A 27,569-nucleotide genomic window follows, 5' to 3' on the forward strand; every position below is an offset into this window, starting at 1 on the left:
TGTGACCCATCGGGTCCACCGCCTGCTCCGGTTAGCACTTTTCTGTCTCCTAGCAACTGACCAACCACATCCGGGACACGTTGCCAGGGTTACGGAGCAAGCTGCAGAGCCAGCTGCTGTCCATCGAGAAGGAGGTGGAGGAGTACAAGAACTTCAGGCCCGACGACCCGAGCCGCAAGACCAAGGCCCTGCTCCAGTCAGTACCAGAACCTGAACAGAACCACACATACATCAGCGCTCAGAACCAGTAAGAACCAGTCAGAACCGGTTGTCCCACTTGTCCCAGTGTTCTCTGTGTTTCAGAATGGTGCAGCAGTTCGCGGTGGACTTTGAGAAACGGATCGAAGGTTCTGGAGATCAGGTGGAAACTTACGAGCTTTCAGGAGGAGCCAAGATCAACCGCGTCTTCCACGAGCGCTTCCCCTTCGAACTGGTCAAGGTAACGCCTCACACGGGTAACCAGGTGTACCAGGTAACCAGGTAACAGGTGCACCAGGTAGCCAGGTGTCACTGTGTCTCCACTGCAGCTGGAGGGTGATGAGAAGACTCTACGTAAGGAGATCAGCTACGCCATCAAGAACATCCACGGGATCAGGTGAGGCCGCTCTGGCACCGGGCCAACAGGTGTGCTTACAGGACAGGTGAGAGCTTGGTGCTGACCAGCTGCGTTGGTCCTCAGGACGGGTCTGTTCACTCCGGACATGGCCTTCGAGACCATCGTCAAGCGTCAGATCGCCCAGATCAAAGAACCCTGCCAGAAGTGTGTTGACCTGGTGATCAGTGAGCTGGTCAACACCGTGAGGCAGTGCACCAGCAAGGTACTACGGGGTACTACAGGGCACCAGCAAGGTACTACGGGGTTACTGTGGTGTACTACAGTGCACCAGCAAGGTACTACGGGGTACTACAGTGCACCAGCAAGGTACTACGGGGTACTACAGGGCACCAGCAAGGTACTACGGGGTACTACAGGGCACCAGCAAGGTACTACGGGGTACTACAGGGCACCAGCAAGGTACTACGGGGTTACTGTGGTGTACTACAGTGCACCAGCAAGGTACTACGGGGTACTACAGTGCACCAGCAAGGTACTACGGGGTACTACAGGGCACCAGCAAGGTACTACGGGGTACTACAGGGTCAATGATTTGTGTGGTTTGACGGCAATGGTTGCCTCAAAAGGTTGAGCAACTGATTTAGCTCTAGGTTCCATTTTTGTTTGGATGCTTCAACAAATTCTGTTGAAGCTCAGTTCAGATCGACTGATTATCTGGCCTGTTTGTAGTTTGGTACTGACAGAAGTACTATGAAAGTACTTCTGTCAGTTCCAGTAGTTTCAGTGGCCGCTGTGGGTTTGGGTAAAACATCCATAACGGTAGAAACTGAACTACTGCACTTTTGTCTGATCTGCCATTGTGACATTTTCTCTCAGGTGTGCCGTCCTCAGGTAGGTGAAAGGTCACTGATAATTGGAGAGACAGAGTCCAGAGTGTGAAGGCAGGTCTGTGATTCCAGAGAGTTAGAGGTTCATAAGACTGCAGAAACATCCAGACAATTGTTTCTGCTGAAACAATCTTTGGTTTAAGGTAAAACCGTCACAGGGCCACTCCTACTTCCTACTTCCTACTTCCTCCGTTCTGTCTGCAGCTGGCGCAGTATCCAATGCTCCGAGAGGAAATGGAAAGAATCGTCACTCAGCATATCAGAGACAGAGAGAGTCGCACCAAAGACCAGGCGAGTCCTACTTTGCTCCACCTGTCTCTAGGGACCCTGAGGTGCCTCTAGGGACCGTGGGGTGTCTCTAGGGACCCTGAGGTGTCTCTAGGGACCCTGAGGTGCCTCTACGGACCATGGGGTGTCTCTAGGGACCCTCGGGAGTCTTTAGGGACCTTCAGGTAACGTCAGTATCTGCTGCCTCCCCCAGGTGATTCTGCTGATCGACATCGAGCTGGCCTATGTTAACACCAACCACGAGGATTTTATCGGTTTCGCAAAGTAAGATCCCTAAACTGATCAGAACCAGAGGAACTCATCCAGTTCTGCTGGGTCCACCTGCCAGAACCCCAGGTGTTTGGGTCAGGTGACCCACATGAGCTGAAGCTGTGTCTCTCCTAACACAGAGTGTGTGTGTGTGTGTGTCTGGGTGTGTGTGTGTGTGTGTGTGTGTCAGTGCGCAGCAGAAGAGCAGCCAGATAAACAAGAAAAAGGCTGCAGGGAACCAGGACGAGATCATGGTAAGTGAGTGGACTGGCTGGTTCTGGTCTGGTTTTGATTGGGTTCTGATGGTACCTGATGTCTGTGGTTCAGGTGATCCGGAAGGGCTGGCTGACCATCAACAACATCGGCATCATGAAGGGCGGAGCCAAGGAGTACTGGTTCGTCCTGACGGCGGAGGCCCTGTCCTGGTACAAGGACGACGAGGTACCAGAACCAGAACCAGAACCACAGCCTCTGCAGGCAGCTGCTAGACAGACCTGGTTCTGGTCTGGTCACCCTGACCCGGCTGCAGCAATCCTGGTTCTGACCCAGACCGGTCTTGGTCTGGTTTCCTCAGACGGACATTGAACAGCCGGTACCGGTCCAGAACCAGGACCGTTGGTGGTTCTGAGAACAGGGCTTCTGATGAGCCGGTTCTGACCTGGTTTCCCAGCAGAACCAGACCTGACGTGTCACACTGTCGCCCCCTGCAGGAGAAGGAGAAGAAGTACATGCTGCCGGTGGACAACCTGAAGCTGAAGGACATCGAGAAGAGCTTCATGTCCAGCAAGCACATCTTCGCCCTGTTCAACACTGAGCACAGGTTGACCTCTGACCCCGTCCTCTCTATCCCCGGCCCGGTTCTGGATGCTCAGCCCGTCCCCTCCGCTGTCCCCGCAGGAACGTCTACAAGGACTACCGGCAGCTGGAGCTGGCCAGCGAGTCCCAGGAGGAGGTGGACAGCTGGAAGGCGTCTTTCCTACGCGCCGGGGTGTATCCTGAACGCAGCGTGGTAGGCTCCGCCTCTGCGCTCCACCTCACCGCAGGTCCACTTTTAAACTCTGTCCTCACTCTGTCTGTCTTGTCTCTGCCCTGCAGGACAAGGACAAGGTGAGTGGAGGGTTATGGGAGCCGGGCCGGCCGGTTCTGGAAGTTCTGGAGCGGTGGGTGTGTGTGTGTGTGTGTGTGTTGGCAGGTGGAGGCAGAGGAGTCCAGTTCTGACGGACAGATCCACAGCATGGACCCTCAGCTGGAGAGACAGGTGGAGATCGTCCGCAACCTGGTGGACTCATACCTGTCCATCATCCACCGCACAGTCAGGGACCTGATCCCCAAGACCATCATGCACCTGATGGTCAACAACGTACGCCTCGCACACCTGGACAGGCGCCGACAGGTGCAGTCAGGACAAAGTGTCATGTGACGTCCGTTCTGCTCCCCAGACCAAGGAGTTCATCCACTCTGACCTGCTGGCTCACCTGTACTCCTGCGGAGACCAGAACAGCCTGATGGAGGAGTCGCAGGAGCAGGTGGGGGAGGGGGGTCAGGGGTCAAACTCTTGAATACCTAAATAAATAGTGGTTGGCCTTAAAGCTGCAGTAACTTATTAAATGGTTTTTCCTTATCGGTGAATGTGTCTCCATGGTGACAATCAGAGAACAGTTCGATCTGAAGAAATGCACCAAGAACAACCAATTAGAGCCCAGAGGAGGGGCTTAGCACTACCAATCATCCTTGGGTACAGGCTACTAAATGTACTAATAGTGGACAAACAACCTCAGTTACAAGAATCCACCGTCATCAGTCGCTAAGCTAACTAGCATTAGCATTTGTGTCAGGCTCTGTCGTGGTGAACCAGCTGCAGCGTAGCAGACCAGGCCAAGGTGGGGCAGCGTGTACACGATGGTGACTGACAGCGCTAACACCATCCTCCTCTCTCTGATTGGTTGTTTCTGACTGAGTGGTGTATTTCTACAGTTCGCACTGGGAGAACTGGGAGAACTGAACTCCATCCATGCACAGATCATCTGTTGCGACATGTAGACGTTATTTTCAGTCAGGCCGAAGCTCGAGACACACACTGATATTAGCAGCTAGTTATCAGTTGATGCTAATGCTAACTATCTGCTAACAACCACGATAGCTAGCAAGCTACTTTATGTTTTAGCTTCTATCATGGGTCAGTGTAAATTTAGCAGCAGTCTGACTGTCCCTGACTCTGTCTGTCTGTTTCTGATTCTGACTCTGTCTCTGTCTCAGGCCCAGCGCCGGGACGAGATGCTCCGAATGTACTTTGCTCTGAAAGAAGCTCTGAACATCATCGGGGACATCAGCACGTCCACCGTTACCACGGCAGCGCCTCCCCCTGTGGACGACTCGTGGCTGCAGGTGACGGGGATGCCGTCTGGACGCAGGTAAGCTGGCGGCGGCTCTTCCTGTCCCTGTGGGACGGCGAGGCGGTCTCTGAGCCTCCGAGTGTCTCCGCAGGTCTCCCATGTCCAGCCCGACCCCCCAGCGCCGGGCCCCTCCCGGTCCGCCCCGCCCCGGGGGCCGCGCCGCTCCGTCCCGCCCCGCGGTTTCCCCCGATCCTGGAGGAGCGCCGCCGTCTGTCCCCTCACGGCCCAATAGAGCGCCCCCTCCTGGAGTCCCCAGGTGAGTGCGGCCGGACCCGGTCCAACCCGGTTCTGCAGCTTCAGAAGTCGCCAGGTTGCAGCGGTTACTGTTGACGTCTTAGCAGCCGTGAAGGGTTCCCCAGTTGGATGAAGCCTCGTTACGTAACGAAGCGTCTCTGTGTTGTTCAAACGGTCACATGACCACAGGGAGGGACTGACCACCGTCTGGACTGGGAGCCCCACTGGTTTCTCTGGTCCAGTGCCATTAGCAGACGGGTTGTGCAGTCAGAGAATCCAGGGGCCTCCTGGCTAAAGCGCCGTACGCACATAATGCGCAGTGAGATATTTTATGCACAAGTCGGCGTGTATGAAAATGAACTTGGCGTCAAAGTTTGTTTAAAAATATGCAAACTTTCGACCTGCAGTGAAAATGTGCAGCAGTAACGAAAACTTTATCTGTGAACAAAAACAAACTACAAAGAGTCAAAACTCACAGAAATCCACTGAAATCTGACGACATTCAGTTATTTAGAGCAGGAAGCATCAAACCCGATGATTTTATGATTTTAATATTTTATTGTTTAAACGATGAAACCTCAGACGATAACCGAACACACACACAAAATAAGGAAAATAGAAATAAAGGATGTGAAAACCTCACTCCACTGTAAATAATCATTTTGCTCAGTTTTTGTCTCACAACAATGAAACGCATCGTCTGAATGCATCTATGGGGTCATTTCTTTTTTTCAAACTTTATTTTTGTTTACCCAGGAAATGTCACAACTCCTTTCTCTTTTCCTAATTGTAATATTTCAAATTACAATTAGATTCATATCGTCCCATATGAATCTAGATGTAATCTGGTTCCATGTTTTGAACTGTCTGTCTGGTATTTCTATGGAAAGCTAGAAAAAGACAATAACTTTGGTAACAGGAAGAGTGGTATATCTGACCACTCTTCCTTAATATTAAAACTAAAGCTAACTTTATTAGGGTGGACCAAGAAATTAGGAGGGATATTAGAAACTGGGATGATAAAAATGAGCGTGCTACCAAAGTTATTGTCTTTTTCTAGCTTTCCATAGAAATACCAGACAGACAGTTCAAAGTGGTCAGATATAAGACGCCAATGATGAGTAAAAACATTGGACTTGGCGTTCCCTCGCCCGGACGCGGGTCACCGGGGCCCCACTCTGGAGCCAGGCCTGGAGGGGGGGCACGATGGCGAGCGCCTGGTGGCCGGGCTTTTACCCATGGAGCCCGGCCAGGCTCAGGCCGAAGAGGAAACATGGGCGCCCCCTCCCATGGGCCCACCACCCGTGAGAGGGGCCAAAGGGGTCGGGTGCAGTGTGTGATGGGTGGTGGCCCAGGGAGGGGACCCTGGCGGTCCGATCCTCGGTTGCAGAAGCTCTTGGGACGTGGAATGTCACCTCTCTGGTGGGGAAGGAGCCGGAGCTAGTGTGTGAGGTCAAGAGGTTCCGGCTAGAAATAGTCGGTCTCACCTCGACGCATGGCTCTGGTTCTGGAACCAGCCTCCTTGAGAGGGGCTGGACATACTTCTACTCTGGAGTTGCCCAAGGTGAGAGGCGTCGGGCAGGAGTGGGCATACTTGTTGCTCCTATTAAGGAGGAAAGTTAATAGGTTAGCTTAAATTTTGGAAAAAGCATGGCTCTCCTTTTCCTCCTGGATGCCCGGGTCCCGAGCGGATGTCGTCACGGCCGGCAAGGAAACGGCAAGGCACGATGACGTCACAGAAATACAGAGTTTAATTCAATAGAAAACACCGTATGAATTTAACAAGAAACTTCAGAGTACACAGAAGTACATTCTTTACCTGAGACAAAAGAATTAAAAGAATAAGAACAAAGGCGCCTTTGGAGACAGCTGATGCTTAAAAGCAAAACAGGGCAGTTGTCTGAATTCTTATTATTGAGCATTCCCTTTTCTAGTGAAGGCGTTTCTCTTTGTTAATATATGCAAATAGGGCGTACCCCTGTTTTGACCAACCAAGAGCTACCTTGAAAAAAAACTTAGACCTTCCCCTGAGTTTTAATGACAGATATCAAGAGTCATTTTAGTTATTGAAATTATAAGTTATTTTCACAAAACCTATCTTGCTCCTCTGCAGTCAGCTTCTCCAAAGATTTGAATCTTTACTTTATCACAAACAATAATGAGATAGAAGTCTTTTCCAACCTGTAAAACATAACATTCAAACCATTCTCTTTTGATTCCGATATTGTCATAGTTAGTACATTTTCAAATACATTCCATTTATTAGATTAGTACTTGTAGTTTTGGTAATATACTTTAATCTAACATACTATTGCTATTAGTATTAAGAAGGTATATCAGAAATTAAACCTAAGTGTTTCCAAGATTCCTAAGTTTGTGATCAACTCCAGATGCAACTCTGAGCTCCTTGGGAAACCCCCGACCTCTGACCTGTGAGCCGGGGAAGATATTCTTTATGGCCTACTAATTTAAAGCCTTTCAGGAGCATGTGTTTTATGGCTGCTTTAAATTTACAGCCTTGCCAGGAGAATGTTTATCTAGGAATGTTGATCTACTTAAACACACATGGCATTAGCTTAACTATATTAAACAATCAAAAAATAGCCATATTTCCTTAACACTCCCCATCTCGGCGCCTGTACGTTGGGGTTTACCCCGGTGAACGAGAGGGTAGCCTCCCTCCGCCTACAGGTGGGGGGACGGGTCCCGACTGTCGTTTGTGCTTACGGGCCGAACGGCAGTTCAGATTACCCACCCTTCTTGGAGTCCTTAGAGGGGGTACTGGAGAGTGCCTCTCCTGGGGACTCCCTTGTTCTGCTGGGGGACTTCAACGCTCACGTGGGCAATGACAGTGAGACCTGGAGGGGCGTGGTTGGGAGGAATGGCCCCCCGATCTGAACTCAAGCGGTGTTCTGTTGTTGGACTTCTGTGTTCGTCATGGATTGTCCATAACGAACACCATGTTCAGGCATAAGGGTGTCCATATGTGCACTTGGCACCAGGACACCCTAGGCCGCAGTTCGATGATCGACTTTTTCGTCATCTCATCTGATATGCGGTCATGTCTTGCACACTCGGGTGAAGAGAGGTGCGGAGCTGTCCACTGACCACCACCTGGTGGTGAGTTGGCTCTGGTGGTGGGGGAGGAAGCCGGTCAGACCTGGCAGCCCAAACGTGTTGTGAGGGTCTGCTGGGAACGTCTGGCGGAATCCCCTGTGAGACGGAGCTTTAACTCCCATCTCCGGCAAAACTTCGAACACGTTCTGGGGGAGGTAGGGGACATGGAGTCTGAGTGGACCGTGTTCCGTGCCTCCATTGTCGAGGCGGCCGATCGGAGCTGTGGCCGCAAGGTTGTCGGTGCCTGTCGTGGCGGCAACCCTCGAACCCGTTGGTGGACACCTTCGGTGAGGGATGCTGCCAGGCTGAAGAAGGAGTCCTATCGGGCCTTTTTGGCCTCTGGGACCCCGGAAGCAGCTGATGGGTACCGGCAGGCGAAGCGGCATGTGGCTCGGGTGTTTTTTTTTTTTTATATATATATATATATATTTATTAGTTGTTCAGAATATAACATACATAAATCATACATGAGAGTATGAAGCATATATATATACATATACACATATTCGCGGAGACTTACATACACATGCATGTATGCAAAAAAATCCTGTATGAAAGCAGTATACTCTTATCAATCCAGTAATAAAAATAAAGACGTACAATAACCAAAAAAAAAATAAAGAAAGAAAGAAAGAAAAATTTATAATAAGTCAGGAAAATTATCCAAAGAGTTGATTACACTGCATTGAGTACAATTTCTGCTTAAGGACGTTATTACCTGTCCGTAAGGTGGGATACTATGAAACTGAGCGAGTGTCGGGGTCGACCTTGGATCGAGAAAGATGGTCCAAAACCGGCTGCCAGATACTACAGAACTTATTAGAGAAACCCACAACATCATATCGTAGCTTCTCCAAATGGAGAATCTCAGTAAAGTCGCTCAACCACATTTTAAACTGAGGAACTTTGTCAGTTTTTCAAAGTCTCAATATTACTTTTTTGGCTATTACCATTCCATACACCACCGTCGTTTGCATAGAAATGCTGCAGTTCCTCAAAGAAGGAGAGTGTCCAAACAATGCAACCTGGGGGTCAGGAACCAACGCGCATCCATAAACCTTAGAAAACAAGTTGAAAACCTCACACCAATAATGAAAGAGCTTGGGGCATGTCCAGGACAAATGAGATAGGGAGCCATCCGCAGACTTACATTTATCACATTTTGAAGATGTCGAAGGAAATATTCTGTGCAGTTTAACTTTAGAATAGTGAAGTCTATGAAACACCTTGAACTGAATTAACTGGTGTCTTACATTGATAGAGGATCCGAATCCTCCCAGACCTCACTCCCGATCCGCAAACCCAGCTCCTCCTCCCATGCAGCCCTCAAGGAGTCTGTGGTAAAGTTCATTCGCTCTGCAAAGACGTCAACAAAACTCGTTATTAACTTTTTCGATCCTGGAGAGCCCAGCAGAATTTTGCATAATTTATTTTCTTCCGGGAGAGATATGAAATTCGGAATATTAGTCCAAACATAGTTTCTAACTTGCAAATATCTGAAGAAATCCGTATCCAGAAGGGAAAAATAGCTCTTCAGCAAATGAAGCAAACTTTTTGTTAATGTACAAGTTTTTCAGAGTATTAAGGCCTTTCAATCTCCAGTTTTTAAAGGACGTATCCGATAGTGATGGGGGAAAAGCATGGTTACAGTAAACTGGGGCATGAACTGAGGTCTCCGGTAACTTACAGTGCAACTTAATTTGTTTCCATATTTTCAAAGAATTTAAAACGATCACATTATTTACCCCACTAATTGCGGGAGATATCGGTGCTGCGAAGAGAAGAGAGCTGTCAGTAACACCACTTCTTTCAATAGCCACCCATGGGGGGGAATTTGCAGACAATTCTTGAGCATCACCTTCCTGCCAGTATACCAGGGCTCTTGCATTCGCTGCCCAGTAATGATGCTGAAAACAGGGTAATCCCAATCCTCCCATCTCTGTTGGTTTATGTAAGTGAGTTTTTGATATTCTATGGGCTTTAAAGCCCCAAACAAAAGGCAGGATTATTGAGTCTAATGATTTTAAAAAAGCCTTTGTTAAAAAAATAGGCAGACCCTGAAAAAGATATAAAAATGTAGGTAAGGACACCATTTTAATAGCATTTATACGGCCCATCATCGACAGAGGAAGTGTTCTCCATTTATCAATGTCTTTCTGAAGATTCTCCACTTTTTCCAAAAAATTCAATTTGAAAATTTGTTTAGGGTCCTTTGGCAGAATAACTCCAAGATATTTCAGTTTGTCCGTTATTTTAAATAATAGGTTATCTAAGAAGTCGGAAGTGAGGCTTACACCCAGTGACATAAATTCACTCTTCTGCCAGTTAATAGTATAACCTGAAATCTCACCAAATGACTGAATAAGGTCTAGGAGAACTGGCACTGACTGCTCAGGATGTGACACGAAGACCACAACATCATCAGCATACAATGAAATGTGATGGTCAATGTTTCCCAATTGAATCGGTTTGATTAAGGGGTGTTTTCTAATACTAATGGTGAGGGGCTCCATAGCGACCGCGAAAAGCAAGGGGCTAAGGGGGCAACCCTGACGGGTTCCCCGGTGCAGTAGAAAGGGCTCTGATTTGTCCTGGTTTGTAAGGACAGAGGCAGATGGGTGAGCATACATTGTTTTAATCCAAGACACAAATTTATCACCAAACCCAAACTCCTCAAGTACAGTCAGGATGTAGGGCCACTCCAGTTGGTCAAATGCCTTTTCAGCATCAAGGCAAAGAGCCGCTCCCTTAAACCTACCGTCATATTTATGATACATAATGTTCATTAACCGTCTGATATTAAAAAATGAGAACCTATTAGGAACAAAGCCCGTTTGGTCCGGGTGTATAATAGAGGAAATATGTTTATTTAGTCTATTTGCCAGTACTTTAGCGAAGATTTTAATGTCAGAATTCAATAATGAAATAGGGCGGTATGATGAAAGCTCTGTCTCCTCCCTGCCTTCTTTACATATTAAAGTTATATTGGCTTCATACATGGTAGGGGGAAATTTACCTGAATCAAGAGAATGAGTAAACATCCTCCGAAGGAGAGGAGCGATCCTCTCGGCATATCTTTTATAAAGTTCAGTACCAAAACCATCAGGCCCTGGGACTTTGGCTTTGGGGAATGCTTTAATTACATCCAGGATCTCTTCCACAGTGATGTCTGCATTAAGAGCCTCACCAGCGGCTTCACTCATCTTAGGGAGATTTAGATCTTTGAGCCAGTTTGAGATATTTCCTTTTGCCTTAGACATGTACAGTCGTTCATAATATTCTTTAAAGGAGTCATTTATACCTTTTGGATCAGTTATAATTTTTCCTGTCCTGGACTTAATTTTATGAATTGCCCTGTTGGCCTGCAAACCCTGCAGTTGACGAGCCAATAATCTGTGGGGCTTATCACTCAGCTCAAAGTGTTTCTGCTTAATTTTGAACAACTGATCAAGCACCTGTCTGGACAGGATGGAGTTATATTCATATTTTAGAGCAAAAATGTTTTGTAAAGTCAAAGGGTCATTAGAGGACTTGTAGTTAAATTCTAAGCGTGCCAATTCAGTCTCAATTCCTGCGAGACGTTCTCGCCTTTTGTTTTTCAGAAACTTTCGAAAGAAATAATATGGCCTCTGATCACAACTTTAAAAGTTTCCCATAGAGTAGAATCTGTAACATCTTTTGTATCATTAGTGTCTAAGAATTCAGAAATTTTATCGTCTAGGAATTTACAAAATGTCTCCTCTGATAGCAAGGATTGGTGAAAACGCCAGAAGTACTGTTGTTTCTTATGGTTAAGGTCGAGAGTCAGTGAGACTGGAGAGTGGTCCGAGATTAAAAGTGTATGGTATTTTGAAGATATTACATTAGATATTAGTTTAGAGTCAAGAAGAAAGTAATCTATTCTTGAATAGGACTTATGCATATTTGAAAAAAAGGAATAATGCCTCTCCACCGGATGCTGCAGCCTCCAGGCATCAACCAGATTTGTTGAGGTCGAAAGGGTGTTCAAAACCGCAGAGGAGGAGGAGGGAGGCTGCCTTGTTCGAGTTGATCTATCCAGGTAGTTGTCTAGCACACAGTTAAAATCTCCTCCCAAAATTAGATGAGTATCAGCCAGGTCAGGAAGCAAATTAAATATTTTTCTAAAGAAGCCCGGGTCATCAAAATTAGGGCCATATACATTAAGAAGTGTGACATGAAAGGAGTATAAATATCCCGTTACCAATATAAATCTACCATTTGTGTCAGTCACAGTGGAAATATGTCTAAAAGGAACTGTTCTACGAATCAGAATTGCCACCCCTCGAGCTTTACCTGAAAAAGTAGACTGGAAAATTTGGTTTGCCCAACTGCATCTCAATAACCTCTCCCTGCCTGGTCTTATGTGTGTTTCTTGAAGGTATACGATGTCCGCTGATAAGGACTTTAAGTGAGAAAATACTTTAGCCCTTTTTAGGACATGCCCCAAACCCCTGACATTCCAACTGGTAAAGTTTATGCCACCGCCCTGTAATGACGTGTTATGGTACACAGAAACTTTTCAACAGAATGGCTTCAAAGCACTCATGTGTTAGCCTGACAATGTATTGCAACATGTAAAATACTTTTTGAACAAGAAAAACAAACAAAAACGTTACCCCCCTCCCCCCATCCCACTTTCCCAAACAAAGCGAGAATAAAAACCCCTCATAGCAAAATAGAGGAAGCCGGGCCGTATGGGCCATACAAATACCGAACTAACTCCGCAAAAAGGCTCCTCTATCCACTCAAATTTGACAGACTGAGATTATGGTACAAACATCCAGCTGTTATAAAAGCGATTCCGGTCCCCAATGACCCAAAACAATGAGCACATACCACAGTGGCTCTAACCTCCAGATACTCAGTGATTTTGTAGGGATTCTGCAAAGATCTCTGCATCCCGCGGCGAGGAGAACGTCTTATCCGTAGAGCCAACAGTGACCCACAAGCGCACAGGATACAGGACCCCGCACCTCGCTCCAGAGTCCTGGAGCCGCTTCTTCACCGCATCAAAAGCCTGCCGCTGCTTCATCACCTCTGCTGGGTAGTCAGGGAAAATGTAGATCGGCTTCCCCTTGAAACTGAGGGGGAACTGTTGACAGGCCAGTCGAAGAATCGTCTCCGTCACATGGAAGTAGTGAATTCGTGCTATCATTACCCGCGGCCGCGCGCCATCACCAGGCAGCCTGCTTCCCAGCCGATGCGCCCGGTCCACCTCCAGCTGCGTATGAAACTGATCCACACCAAGCAGTTCCGGAATGAACTTCATCAGAAAATCTCTAGGACGTCCATCCTCGATCTTTTCCGGCAACCCAATAATTTTAATATTCTGCCTCCTGGAACCAGCCTCAAGATAGATCACCTTCACGCGGAGAGCCTCGTTCTCTGCCTGGATCCTGGCACAGGTCCCCTCCAGCTTGGAAAGGTGGCCCTCGTGATTGGATGCAGCATCTTCCACCTCTTTAATCTGGTCAACAAGGTTTAATAACGTTGCTTGGGTCGAAGCGAGAGTTGCTTCAAGATCATTAAATCTATCGTTCCTTATCTTATTCATGTTATTTATTGCCGTGAGGAAGGTAGAGGATCCCGCATCATACTCACACGCTGAATCAGCGCCCGTTACGGTTGTAGCTTGCTTAGCTAGCCCCAGCACGTGCTGCTCCGTCGTCTCTTCTGAAGCCTTATCTTGCTTCTTTCCTTTATCCGCCTTGGGTTTAGTCATCTTCAATGTCAAGACAGGTGGTCGAAGCACAGGGGAACCGAAATATGAGTGGAAGATCAAAATAAATAAGAAATTACTTGCAAGTGGTGAGGAGCCCAGAAAAACACGTCTACTCCATTCGGTGCTCACTAGTGCCCCCTCATGCGGCTTGGGTGGTCGCTGAGGCAAAAACTCGGGCGTGGGAGGAGTTTGGAGAGGCCATGGAGAAAGACTTCCGCACGACTTCAAGGCGATTCTGGTCCACCATCCGGCGTCTCGGGGGGGGAGCAGTACAGCACCAACACTGTTTATAGTGGGGATGGTGTGCTGCTGACCTCTACTCGGGACGTTGTGGGCCGGTGGGCAGAATACTTCGAAGACCTCCTCAATCCCACCAACATGCCTTCCATTGAAGAAGCTGAGCCTGGGGACTCTGGGTTGGGCTCTCCAATCTCTGGGGACGAGGTCACCGAGGTGGTTAAGAAGCTCCTTGGTGGCAAGGCTCCGGGGGTGGATGAGATCCACCCGGAGTTCCTTAAGGCTCTGGATGTTGTAGGGTTGTGTTGGCTGATGAGACTCTGCAATATCGCATGGACATCGGGGGCAGTTCCCCTGGATTGGTGTGCTCCAATTATAGAAGGGTCACACTCTTAAGCCTCCCTGGCAAGGTCTATTCAGGGGTCCTGGAGAGGAGGGTCCGTTGGATAGTCGAATCTCGGATTCAGGAAGAGCAGTGTGGTTCTGGTTCTGGTCGTGGAACACTGGACCAGCTCTACACCCTCAGCAGGGTCCTGGAGGGTGCATGGGAGTTCGCCCAACCAGTCTACATGTGTTTTGTGGACTTGGAGAAGGCGTTCGACCGTGTCCCTCTGGGAGCCATGTGGGGGTTCTCCGGGAGTATGGGGAACCGGGCCCTTTGATACGGGCTGTCAGGTCCCTGTATGACCGGTGTCAGAGTCTGGTCCACATTGCCGGCAGTAAGTCGGGCTCGTTTCCGGTGAGAGTTGGACTCCGCCAGGGCTGCCCTTTGTCACCGATTCTGTTCATCACTTTCATGGACAGAATCTCTAGAACAGCCAAGGTGTTGAGGGGATCCGATTTGGTGGCCTTAGGATCTCATCTCTGCTTTTTGCAGACGATGTGGTCCTTCTGGCTTCATCAGATCGTGATCTGCAGCTCTCGCTGGAGCGGTTCGCAGCCGAGTGTGAAGCGGCCGGGATGGGGATCAGTGCCTCCAAATCCGAGGCCATGGTCTTGAGCCGGAAAAGGGTAGAGTGCCTTCTCCAGGTCAGGGGGGGTGTCCTGCCCCAAGTGGAGGAGTTCAAGTATCTCGGGATCTTGTTCACGAATGGGGGAAGAAGGGAGCGGGAGATCGACAGGCGGATTGGCGCAGCGTCTGTCGTTAAGCGGGCGTTGTACCGGTCCGTTGTGGTGAAGAGAGAGCTGAGTCAAAAAGCAAAGCTCTCGATTTACCGGTCGATCTACGTTCCCACCCTCATCTATGGTCATGAGCTTTGGGTCATGACCGAAAGAATGAGATCGCGGATACAAGCGGCCGAAATGGGTTTTCTCCATAGGGTGGCTGGGCTCTCCCTTAGAGATAGGGTGAGAAGCTCAGTCATCCGGGAGGGACTCAGAGTAGAGCCGCTGCTCCTTCACATCGAGAGGAGCCAGTTGAGAAGCATCTGGTCAGGATGCCTCCTGGACGCCTCCCTGGTGAGGTGTTCCGGGCACGTCCCACCGGGAGGAGGCCCCGGGGAAGACCCAGGACATGCTGGGGGGACTATGTCTCTTGGCTGGCCTGGGAACGACTCGGGATTCCCCCGGAGGAGCTGGAAGAAGAGGCTGGGGAGGGAAGTCTGGGCCTCCCTTCTGAAGCTGCTACCCCCGCAGCCCGACCTCGGATAAGCGGAAGAAGATGGATGGATGGATGGTCAGATTTAGGACTGAGGGGTGAATTGAGTTTTGTTTGGGGTTAGGCTGTAGAAATGAATGGAAGTGAATGGAAAGTCCCCACAAAAGTGTGTGTGTGTGTGTGTGGGTGTGTGTGTGTGTGTGTGTGTGTGTGTGTGTGTGTAAATAAGCCTGAACTCTGTCCCAGATCGCTCCTTAATGATTGATGGTGCGTTCATCAGCAACCTGTCCTGCTTTCAAAATGTCTGCTGAACCAATGAGGACGCAGATCCGCTCAGAAGCTGATCTGTGATTGGTCACATAAAGAGGAAGTTGTTGTTTTTTTTGGTGCTGTAGAACGACACACTGCGATCCACAAACAACCTCCACAGCAGAAGAAAAGAAAGAGACATCTTTCTTTTGCCCCGCCCCTTTAATCCCATCCATCCATCCATCCATCCATCCATCCATCCATGTCCAAGTGTGTGTCTCTTTATGTCCCTGTTCTTCTCTGTTTGTGTGATCGTGTTCTACCAGTACCATATAAGGCAAACAGGAAGCTGTCAGTGTGTCAGTGACCGCTCCCCCCCATATTGACCATATATGGTTATTCTTTCAGAATCTCAATCAGTGACCAGTGAGGATTCCACCAATGGTACGTCAGCTGTCTGTTTGATGTCTGTGCATCTCCAGTCATCCAATCAGATTCTCACTCTGTGATCCCGCCCACTTCCTCTGCATCATCGTTAGTCATGTGACTGTCCTGTAGGTGTCTGTCCGTCTCTGTTCATTTGTTTTTGTTTGTCCTAGTCACAGAGCTGCTGCGTCTCCATCCCGACTCCACCCAAATACCCCGCCTCATGACTCCACCCAAATACCCCGCCTCATGACTCCGCCCAAATACCCCGCCTCATGACTCCACCCAAATACCCCGCCTCATGACTCCGCCCCCTGATTCCACCCAATCACCACCACTGAAGCACAAGCGAACACCGACCCATCCCAGCCGGTTCTGGTTCTGCTACTGGTACTGTTGGTTCAGTGGACCCAGCAGAACGTTGGTTCCTCTCACCCGGTGAGAAAGTTCTGCTGATGGTTCTGGAAGGGTCCGCTGTCAGTCCTGTGTGGGTCCTGGGTTCTCCAGCCATCGCCATTGGGTTTGGTCCAATCAACTTTCAGGTTCTGTTGATCTACCTGGACTGGGCTTGTTGGCACCGTCATACTTTTGATGGGATTCTGGTTCTGATTCAGTCCAGGTGGGTTCCTGCTGGGCTGGTTCTGACCCACTGCTGACCTGTCCTCTCTCTGTCCTCTGTCCCCTGTCCCAGTCGCCCCAGTAAAGGTAGCCCCGCCCACGGAGAGAGCCCCCAGTCGTCCATGGAGGGCTGATCAGACGACCTCTGACCCCTGAACCGTGTGTGATCCGCTCCCCTCATGTTGGTGACCATTAGTAGCTCGTTGTGATGAATCCAAACCACCTGCTGTCCACCTGTCTGTCTCACTGTGGACATGGACAACTGCAGAGACGTCCTACAGAACAAGATGCCTCACTCCGCTCCGGATCTTCAGGCTGGGATCAGTTCTGGATTTTAGTTTCCTGGTTCCTCCGGAACGAAGCTGAGACGTTTCTTTACAGTGTAAAGTTTGATTTGCCGTCTATTTATCGGTTATTTATTGGATATTTATCAGTTATTTGTTGAGTTTTTTTATTGTTTATTTCTTGTTGTTTTATCGTTATTTATTGCCTATCAATTACTGATGATCTGCCACTTATTGATCACGTTCTGCTGATTTGACCCAGTTGGTTCTGTGGTGGACTCGATTGGTCCCTCATCCAGACTGGTTCCATCTGGTCCAAACTGCAGTTTGGGAGATCTGCCCTCGACTGGTTCCAACAGATCCAACTGGTGTGAATCGTATCCAGACTGGTCCTCCTTGTCATTGACTGGTTCCAGCTGGTTCCGGTTGGTGTAAACTGGTCCGAACTGGTTCAAACTGGTTCCAATACTGAATGAACCCAGTCATCAGGACGGAGCCGGGCTTCATCAGATTCTAGATCAAAGTTCTGTTTGTTTGGGTCGTTGCATGCATGGATCGGGTTCTGGGTCGACCCAGTTTAGGTTCTGGACCCAGCTGCTGCTCCCTAATTAGTTCTGAACCTGAAAACAGCTAGCATGAACCAATCAGAGCGGACACAGAGGAACCAATCAGAAACCATTAGAACTAATGCTGCTAAGCTCCGTCCCTTCACTCCCCGCCACCATCTGATGCTCCGAAGTTCTGACTGAGTTCTGATGACCCGGTTCTGAGTGGCGTGAGCACAGCAGCGTGGGCCTACTGACCCGGTCCGGTCCTGCTGACCTGGTTCTGAACAGTGTGGTTCTGATGGATCATGGTCTGTTTTCCGTGTCGTGATTCTGGTGCTCCATGTAGCGTGTGGTTAGCGTGCCATTAGCGTGTGGTTAGCATGTGGTTGGCGTGTCGTTAGCGTGTGGTAGCCGTGATGTGATGCTGTTAGTCTGAGCATGCTCAGTGACTCACTCTGATCATTCTAATAATAAACGTATCGATACTCTGACTCCGCCCACCAACCGTGTGTCATGTGACCTCAATAAAGTTATGTGGATCAAACCATGGCCCTCGGCTCTTTATTAAAATTGGATCAGAACCGGATCAGAACCTACTGAGCTTTAATATATAAAGCTGCAGGATTTCATTTCTATGAAAATGCATCTACACCGTGTTCCAAATTATTATTCAAATTGGATTAAAGAGTCATAAAGATTAATGTTTTTGTGGTGCTATTAAATTTATAGATGGTATTGTGTGTCAGGGCTCTTTGAATCACTATAACTAATTTCAGAGATCTGGTTGATTAGTTTGTCTGCTGAGCTCAATTAAAGGAAATCTACTTCAGAAGGATGTTCCACATTATTAAGCAGGCCACAGGTTTCAAGCAACATGAGAAACAGAAAGAATCTCTGCTGATGAAAATCATCAGATAGTGTAGTGCCGTATAACAAGGTATGAAAACATTAGATATTTAACAAAAACTGAAGCGTTATCGTACTGTGAAGAGATTTGTGGCTGATTCAGAACAAAGATGGTTTGTACAGATAAAGGCAGAATGAGGAAAGTTTCTGTTAGACACCACAGAGCAGCTGTTAAAATGTCCTTAAAGCAGCAAACAGTTATTTGAAGCTGCTGGAGCCTCAAGGTGGAGGATCCTCCTGAGGGTTGTGGTGCAGGAAGCTACTATTGGGCCCCTAACCAGAACTCACAAGCAGAACTGGTCCCAGTGGGCCCAGCCGGACATGAATATTAATTTTCAAACAGACTTGTTCACTGATGACTGCTGTGCAATGCTGGATGGTCCAGATGGACGCAGTAGTGGATCGGTGGTGGATGGCCACCACGTCCCAACAGGCTGTGACATCAGCAAGGAGGTGGTGGAGTCATGCTGTGGGCCGAATCATGGGGGGAGAGAGAGAGAGAGAGAGCTGGTCGGCCCCTTCAGAGTCATGAAGGTGTGAAAATGACCTCAGCAAAGTATCTGGACTTTCTGACTGATCATTTTCTGTCATGGTTCCAAAAGAAGAGCCGAACCTTCAGTAGCAAAATCATCTTCATCATAACAATCCACCATCTGGGCATAAAGGGCAGAAACTCATGGTGTGGTCACCATCCTCCTCTGACCTCTGACCTCAACCCTACTGAGAACCTTTGGAGTTTCCTCAAGCAGAAGATCTGAATCCAGTTCATATCAACCAGCAGCTCTGGGAAGGTTTTCTGACATCCTGCAGAGAAATTCAGCAGAAACTTTCCACAAACTCACAAGTTCACTGGATGAAGAATTGTGCTGTGATATCAGAGAAAGTCCAAAGTTAACATGGAACTGGGTCTGTTAAGATGGTTCTGATTGAAATAGCTTTTGATTTTACTACATGTGACCACTTAATGCTTTATAATCCATAAAATGTTTGGAAAATCTGCTGTGCATAATAATTTGGAACATTTTGCATTTTGAGTTTTTTATTTTTGAAAAACATCCTGTTGTCATGGGGATCTTTGTTCAGTAAAATCTGATTTATACTGTAATAGTTCATGACTTGAAAATTATACTGACCATCATTTGCATTGACCATTTAGGAAAATCTGAGAAAATATCACTTGCATAATAATTTGGAACACGGTGTATATATTTGCTGAAACTCATCATGTCCTGACCGACCAATCAGAGCCAGGAAGAGGGTGTTAGCATTGTCACTCATCCTTGTGTGCATGCTGCTCACACCCTCCCTACACACTACATCCAGTTTGAATGAATGATAAGCTAGTTAGCGACTGATGAAAGCAGATAAAGTTTCCTGTCAGGGTAAGTTGTTTCTCCTCCATTAGCACATTTAGCAGCGCATACATGAGGATGACTGACAGCACTATGCCCCTCCTCCTGGCTCTGATTGGATATGTTTCACAACAACCATGGAGGCAAATTCACTAACATGGAAAAAAAACATTTAATAAAAGTTACTGCAGCTTCAAGAATCAGCAAGGAAAACAGGCTGACCGAATCCTCCAGGATATTCCAGGACATTCCAGGCTCTTGACGGTTTGAGGAGATTCCATCCAATCCTGAAGAGATGGATGGAAACTTCTGGATCTAAAAGGAAATTTTACAAGATTTATTAATCTAACCCAGAACCGATTCTGGATCCAGTCTGAACCAGTTCAGGTTCTGGCAGCAACCTGCCTGCAGCTGGAGGTGAGCTTCCTGTGTTGAGTGCTTTCGGCCAGCAGGGGGAGCCGCTGCGTGAGGAACTGCTGCGACCTCAGAGCAGCGTCATGGCTGTTGCCATGGTTACCAGGAGGCTGAGTTTCACAGAAAGAGGAAGAAGAGGAGGAGGAAGGAAGTGAGGCGGCTGGTCGACAGAAACCCAGACAGAGGATCAGAGAGTTTTGTCCGTCCCCGCTGGGTCCCACCGTGTCCCCGCTGGGTCCCACCGTGTCCCCGCTGGGTCCCACCGTGTCCCCGGCGTCCACCTGTCCCCCTCGGGGCCCCCCCCTCCAGCGATGTCTTCCCGCTCAGACTCGAAGTCAGGTGAGTTTCCTTCGCGCTTCACTTCCTGCAGCAGAACCTGCTCCGGTTCTGTCCCATGCTTTGAGGTGACAGTGAAGGCAGCACCAGAACCCGGACGATGTCAGAAGTCAGTCGGATCAGAACCGATCCGGGTTCTGGGACCAGACAGGAAGAACATTTCTGGTATCACCAGTTCAGCCTTAACATCCTGGTTCTGGTTCTGTTATGGTTCTGGACCCGGTTCTGGTTCCAACCAGATGAACCCACTCAGCTGGTTCTATTTGGACCGGCTCGGTTCTGATCCAGTCTGAGTTCAGCTGTCAGAACCGGTCCAATCCCGGGTCTTCTCAGGGTTCTAACAGAACAACGGAACGGGTCAGCACCAGCTCCTACTTTGACTAGACCCCGTTGTGCTCCAGATCTGCTGCTGTGTTTGGATCCTGGTTCTGTTGGTGACCTGGTTTAGACCCAGCCTCTCTGGTTCTGGTTCTGCTGTGACGGGTCACCCTGAGACCGGCGGCCATCTTGTTTCTAGAGCAGAGGCTTTCTGTTTGCCCTGACCTTTGACCTTTGCTGGCTGATGCCTGCAGTCCTCTGGAAGCATCCGGGTGGGCGTGGCTTAACCGGCTGAGCCAATCAAATCACAGATTTACCTGCTGCCAACTCACCTGAGAGGCTTTTATTTTGATGGATTGTTGATGAAGGTTTCCTGTTCAGCTTCTCAGATCGTCTTCCTCACCATGAAGCTGAAGGATAAGCTCCACCCCCAGCGGAACCGGACCCGGGCCAAGCCTCCGGACCTGGACCTGAGTCAGAACCCGGTCAGAACTTATTCTGATATTAATCATCATAATCAGCCAGAAAGTAGTAATTAATAAAATCATGACATTAATTACAGTAATATTAGATGAATAAAATAGTAAATAATTATCGTAAACGCCAGTTTTCTGCGCTCTGAGTAAAGTAGTTTAGAACCAGAACCTGCAGAGGTCACGAGGTCACCTGGCTTTCCTCTGTTAGCACTTAGCATGGTTAGCATGATAACCCAGACTCTGTTCACTGCAGTGTTAGCATGGTTAGCATGCTAACGTAGACTCTGTTCACTGCAGTGTTAGCAACATTAGCATGGTTAGAATGCTAACCCAGACTGTTCACTGGAGTGTTAGCATGCTAACCCAGACTCTGTTCACTGCAGTGTTAGCAACATTAGCATGGTTAGAATGCTAACCCAGACTGTTCACTGGAGTGTTAGCATGCTAACCCAGACTCTGTTCACTGCAGTGTTAGCATCGTTAGCAACATTAGCAGTCCTCCACATCAACCCTGAGAGGAACATCAAGGGGTTCTGGTTCTGAAGAAAACCGAGTCAAAAAGCTGGGATCGGTCTTTGAACCGGGTCGGCTCAGAACTTCTTGGATCTGCTGGTACTAGTCCCAGGAGAACTGACCCGGTCCAACCGGTTCCTGAGGTTCTGATGACGCTGCCTCTCTGCAGTCGGCCATCTTGCTGGACCAGGAGCGCGCTGTCCTCAGCTCTCTGCAGTACTTCAAGGCCCTGGTGGACAGACTGGACCTGGACCAACCCTCGGGACAAAAACCGGGCCTGGACCGGTCCATAGTGGGCGGCCTGCTGGGCGGAGCCTCCACCGGCATCCTGGAGGCTGTCCAGGCGCTGGTGGAGCTGGAGCCGGATGAGCTGGACAGGTGAGGGAGGGGACGCTGTCCTCACCCTGTCTCCACCCTGTCTCCTGTTCTCACCCTGTCTGTCCCCGCAGTAAGACCGTCTCCGCCCGTCTCGCCCGTCTCTACGCCACCGTCGCTCAGCTGATCCGCTGGGCCGACCGGGTGATGCTGCAGGGCGTCTCCCATGACGATGGCGGGTCTTCTGAGAGCGTTACCACGGTGATCAGGGGTGTGCTGAATAGCGCCAAGGTGAGGACAGGTGTCCTCAGTGGACGGTCTCTGTGTCCTCTGTTTGGCCACGGGGGACAGTAAATGTTCTTTTGGCCTCCAGGAGCTCGTCCGATTGGTTGCAGAGAGACGGGAAGGCTCCGCCCCTTTGTCTCCTGACCAATCACAATCCAGGGACGTTGAAGACCAGGAGACGTCCACCGGGATCCCGCACTGTCCCTCAGGCGAGGGACGTGGGGATGGGACGGAGACAAAGGGGGCGGGGATACGTGCCCCGCCCAAACCCCCCATGCCCGTCCTAGAGCCCCTCCCACAGGCCACGCCCCCTACGGAGCTTGCGTTCAGGTGAGTCCAGCTTCGACCGGGTCTGGACCGGTTTGGTACCGTTCACACTGAACTGGACCGGTCTGTTGCAGAACCTCTCCAGGTCCTGGTTCTGGTTCTGGTGAGTCTGATGTTCGGTGAGAAGGAGGAGAAACAGGAAGTAGACCATTGCTCTCTCCACTAACTTCCTGTCTGCATGGAGAGCAGAAGAAGAAGAAGAGGCGGCCAGAAAGACGATCAGCTGCAGATCAGACTGTAACCGGATCAGAACCAGAACCGGACTGGGTCAGTGTGAGTGGAGGGACAAACTGAGACATGATGTTTTCATTTCTGATTGAAGAAAAGCTTTGTCTTTTCTTTGGACAGCCTGGACATCTGTTCAGTGACACAAAAGGTAGAGGACGGTGTCTCAGGGGACGGTGTTTTCTGGATTCTAAGTTCTTTCTAATTCCTTTTGTGGGCTGCAGTAATAGGAGTTTCTTTGCATAATAATCTAAAAATTAATCGAAGAAGTTTAATATTGGTCTAAATAGTGAGTACTCCACAGTTTCTAAATAATAAAATTGGAATTAAATAAAAAGAGGAAAGACACATTAGGGCACATGGCAACATTCAGACAAAACAAAGACATGAGTGAAGGCAGTGACATCACAGAGCCATGAATCCACGTTGCTCTGCCTCCCAGCAGAAGTAAGATAAGATGTTGTTATCGAGGAATGTCCTTGGTAGCGCTCAGCTCCACAGCTGCATGGATAACAGTTATGTTTACATATCTTCAAGGAGATTGGCAATATGCAGCCCTTCCAAGGCAACACGGGAAAGCCAGTTCAGATACAGAATGTCTTAGGTTGGGTAGATTTCAGTCTTCCCTAAAGTCTCTCAGATTCATCTCAGTTCCTAATGATCCAAACTAGTTTGGTCGTTCCACTGAGTTGAAACTAGCAACTTCTCCAAGAGCGATTCAGGATTAGGGTTAGGGAGCAGAGGAAAGAAGCGTTCGCCTTCACCGAAGCAAGAGAGAGAAAAAAAAAAAAGTCGGACTGTCAGTCCAGTTCAGTGGTCCGGTCCAATCGCCGGATCGATGGATCCCTGTTACTTAGCAGATCAGGAAAGGTCAAGCATGTGGCGACAGTGGAGAGGAAACTGTCTCTGTTCCAGATCAGCTGATTGTGGCAACAGCAGGACCTGCACCACCAGCAGGTGGAGCTGTTGGTCTCACACTGGAACCTGGCGAACCACAGGGACGTGTCTATTCTGTTTACATGTCCTCTAACCCGTCTCTCTCTCCCTGTTTCAGCCCTCCCGCTCTGCCTCCTAAAAGGCGCCAGACGCCGCCGCTCCCTGTCTCCGCCCACTGCAGGGTTGCCATAGTAACACCAATAATCCGGCAGTCTGAGGAAGACCTGCAGGTGGAGGTAAGGTCATGTGACGTAAACGGGTCAGCAGGGTTGTCGGAGTGCAGCCACTTCTTGACCAAATGGCTTAGTTAGTTTTAAGCCAAGCCAAGAGGCTTTTATTTTTAAAGTCTCACAGGAAGTTGTTGTTTCTTGGTTACACTATGGAGGTCTTTCAGTCCGTTTAGCAAAGTCAGAACGTTCAGTAAGTTAATAACATTCAAACGCAAACGGGTCTGCTGAATCTGTTGCTGTTCTACTTGAGCTAACCGCTGTTAAAAGCTGATACTTGCTGCTAACACCTGCTAGCAACTGCTAACAGCTGCTAACTACTGCTAAGAATTTCTAACTGATGCTAACTGCTCACAGAACCAGCCAGGTTTCAGCAGTACCACATCAGATGGAACACGGCTGGTTCTGAATCCTCTGCTGCGGTTCCACAGGGCGCAGCCTTCGCTCCCCTCATTTTTGCTCCGTTTGGGTTCTATACTCAGGAAACATGCCGTCTGCTTGGTTGCTATGGTAATGGCAGCCAGACATTCATTCAGAAAAAGCGATCAAACTACTGGTGGGCCGGAAGACCTTCAGATGCTGACAGCACACACTCTGTCTCTGTGTTTCAGGATGACAGCTGCTGCAAGCGACTCTCTTCTTCCTCTGCAGACTCTGCAGCCAACACCTCACCAAGTGGTAACCACCACACACACACACACACACACACACACACACACTTCCTGCCCACAGCAGGGGGTGTGAATGACATCACATCCTCTCAGCTGACACTTCCTGTATTTGGTGACTGCTGCCCCCTGCTGACAGTGACTGCAGCAGGAAGGTAAACAAGAACTAGAACCGAGCTGCTGCATTGGATCGGGCTGGCTGCAACTTGGACCAAGAACCTGGTTCTGGACCAGCCTAGTTCTGTCCTGCAATCCTCCAGAGACCGACTGGACTCAGAACCGCCTCAGGGTCTCTTGGTTCTGGTCATGGTGTAGAAACTGTCCGACAGGCTCGACCCAGTTCTGATTCTGTCTTGTTCACAGAGGATGACCCAGATTACGACTTCCTCCACACCGACCTGTCGTCCTCGGAGACGCTGCCCCCTGCCCTGCCGGAGAAGAGACGCCGCAGCACCACAGGTGAGGACACACCTGTCCCTCTGTCTCTCTCTGGACTCTGAGCTGCTGCTGGATTCAGAGAAGCATTTGACACAGTAGACTGTGTCATCCTCTTAGCTCGGTTAGCTTATTTAGCTTGGCTAGCTCTGTTAGCTCACTTAGCCTGGCTAGCTCTGTTAGCTTGGTTTGCTCAGTTAGTTTGGCTAGCTCGGTTAGCTCATTTACCTTGGCTAGCTCTGTTAGCTCGGTTAGCTCATTTAGCTTGGCTAGCTCTGTTAGCTTGGTTTGCTCAGTTAGTTTGGCTAGCTCTGTTAGCTTGGTTAGATCATTTAGCTTGGCTAGCTCTGTTAGTTTATTGTAGAAATAATAAAAGTGGCTCTACAGTCTTAGGCTATTTATTTCAAGTCAAATCATGAATAACTCAAACTTTCTTCATTTTAGCGAAAATAAAAGTTTTGGACTTTTTTATTAGGACAGAATCATTTTTATGCTAGTACTGAAACAGTTGTTTTTAGCTTCCCTCTATTTCACCAGTCAGCTGTAAAAACGTTGCTTTTGGCTCTGACAGCCTTTAGATACACGAGTCGTTTGAGTTTTTGTATTTAGCTAAGGTTCTGCTTCTGTTCTGTAGCTCTTTATTTGAGGATTTGCTGTTTAATTTCAGGTCTGATTAACTCTTAAACGGTTCCTAGGTGCTTCTTAACGTCATTTTTACTCACTGAAGTCTCTGTGATTCATTGTAATGTTGGAACTTATTTATTTATTTTTTTAGAAATAGTTTATTTATGGACGTGTGTTAAGCACTTTGGTGCAACTTCAACTTCTAAGTGTCTATAAAGAAATGGGACATTTCCTGTCCCTCTGTCTGTCCTGTCTTCTCCCTGTAGGCGTCAGCGGCTCTCAGAAGGCGGGCACCTTTGGATTTAACTCCACCCATGTGGACACAAGCCCCGCCCCCAGTGATGATGTCACCGGCCCTGAAGCCCCCATGTCCTCCCCCCTGTCCCCCTGTAAGACGCCCCCCCCTCTCCCTGAGAAGAAGCGACACAGTGAGTGAAAACAGAGCAGCTGATTGGTGGAAGTTTGAAAATCCTTTAAATCAATCAGACTTTATCTGTAAAGCATAAAATGATGCTTCGCATCATAAAAACACAAATTCAGGCAACATAGAATCAACAATTGAAACGTTTCGCTGAGAGCTGTCGTTAAATTATGTTTCCATAGCAACTCCAACCAGCTGGTTTAGCCTGAAAGGAGCTCAGGGTTTCAGATGTTTTTCAGTTTTCTGGAAGTTTGTTCCAGATCTGTGGAGCATAGAAGCTGAATGCTGCTTCTTCATGTTTCATTCTGGTTCTGATGCAGAACAAAACCAGAACCAGAACCAGCAGGTTGATTCAGCAGCAGTGATTTATAAACTACCAATGAAGAACTAGATAGTGCAGAACCAGGTGGTGTCTCTATCCTCCTGGTTCTAGTCAGAACTCCAGCAGCAGCGTTCTGGACCGTTGGGTTGTCAATCAGACCTGTGAAGACGCTGCTGCAGGAATCAAAGCCTGGATGAGTTTCTGTGATCCGAGTCTTTAGTCTCTGGTTCTGGAAATGTTCTGGAGCTGGGAGAAGACCCACTTTTATAATCGGCTTTATGTGGCTCTGGAGACTCAGGGCAGAGGTCAGAGGTCAGTCTGATCTCTGGAATCCAGGTGGAAGAACTGAAGTTGACTCCAGATCTGTACTTCTAGATCTATAACTGTATATCCATAAATCTGGGTCTATAACTCTACATCATTCATCTTTAAGTCCAAACATAATAACTGTAGTTTTGACATGCCTGTCCTCCACCTGTTCTCCACCTGTCCTCCACCTGTTCTCCACCTGTCCTCCACCTGGTCTCCACCTGTCCTCCACCTGTTCTCCACCTGTCCTCCACCTGTCCTCCACCTGTCCTCAGTCCATCAGTACCTGCAGTTCTGCTCCACGTCCTGCACCGACCCGTCTGCGGTTTCCTTCTACCAGAAATTTAAAGTCCGACAGAGAGATCAAGACTCCGCCCACCAGCTGGATCACCTGACCACAGGCTCCGCCCCCTCTGGAGGTCCATTTCCTGCCCCTGCTTTACCACCAAAGAAGAAACAGCAGGTGAGGAAGAAGCAGAACTCCAGGCTTCTGTTTGGGTTCTGTGTGCCAGGTCAGGCCAGAACCTCTTGGTTCTGATGAGAACATCAGCGGACCAGAACCTGAGCCTCAGGATGCCCTTAGCCGTTCATTCAGGGTCAGAGGTCAGAGCAAGCCTTCTGCAAGCAGAACCTCTGCAGAACCGGGCCTAAGTTCTGCCATAGAAACCGTCTGTCTGTAACTGTTAGCATTAGCATGCTAACCTCTCAGCTCGGATGTTTGTCATGTTTCCCAT

The 27,569-nt window shown here is 48.7% G+C and overlaps 1 protein-coding gene across 6 annotated transcripts in view; it reads left to right on the forward strand.

Moving 5' to 3' along the window:
* The window catches only part of LOC116730235 (dynamin-1), a 34,505-nt gene that overhangs the window by 2,453 nt on the left and 4,483 nt on the right, over nt 1-27,569 (forward strand). Inside the window, exons 7-23 of one of the 6 annotated variants that reach the window (XR_004341283.1) lie at nt 54-196; nt 304-439; nt 528-595; nt 680-818; nt 1,648-1,734; nt 1,925-1,995; nt 2,171-2,234; nt 2,308-2,421; nt 2,691-2,800; nt 2,878-2,989; nt 3,076-3,087; nt 3,173-3,340; nt 3,420-3,506; nt 4,237-4,391; nt 4,465-4,629; nt 21,134-21,237; nt 21,911-22,041. Coding sequence is in view for 5 of the 6 variants with exons in the window: in XM_032579280.1 (XP_032435171.1) it covers nt 54-196; nt 304-439; nt 528-595; nt 680-818; nt 1,648-1,734; nt 1,925-1,995; nt 2,171-2,234; nt 2,308-2,421; nt 2,691-2,800; nt 2,878-2,989; nt 3,076-3,087; nt 3,173-3,340; nt 3,420-3,506; nt 4,237-4,391; nt 4,465-4,629; nt 16,668-16,728 (1,692 nt within the window). In the remaining variant the exon portion in view is untranslated. The other 5 variants (XM_032579281.1, XM_032579282.1, XM_032579280.1 and 2 more) reach the window with 5 other exon arrangements.

Source organism: Xiphophorus hellerii, chromosome 12 (genome assembly GCF_003331165.1).
Source record: "Xiphophorus hellerii strain 12219 chromosome 12, Xiphophorus_hellerii-4.1, whole genome shotgun sequence".
Classification (NCBI taxonomy): domain Eukaryota; kingdom Metazoa; phylum Chordata; class Actinopteri; order Cyprinodontiformes; family Poeciliidae; genus Xiphophorus; species Xiphophorus hellerii.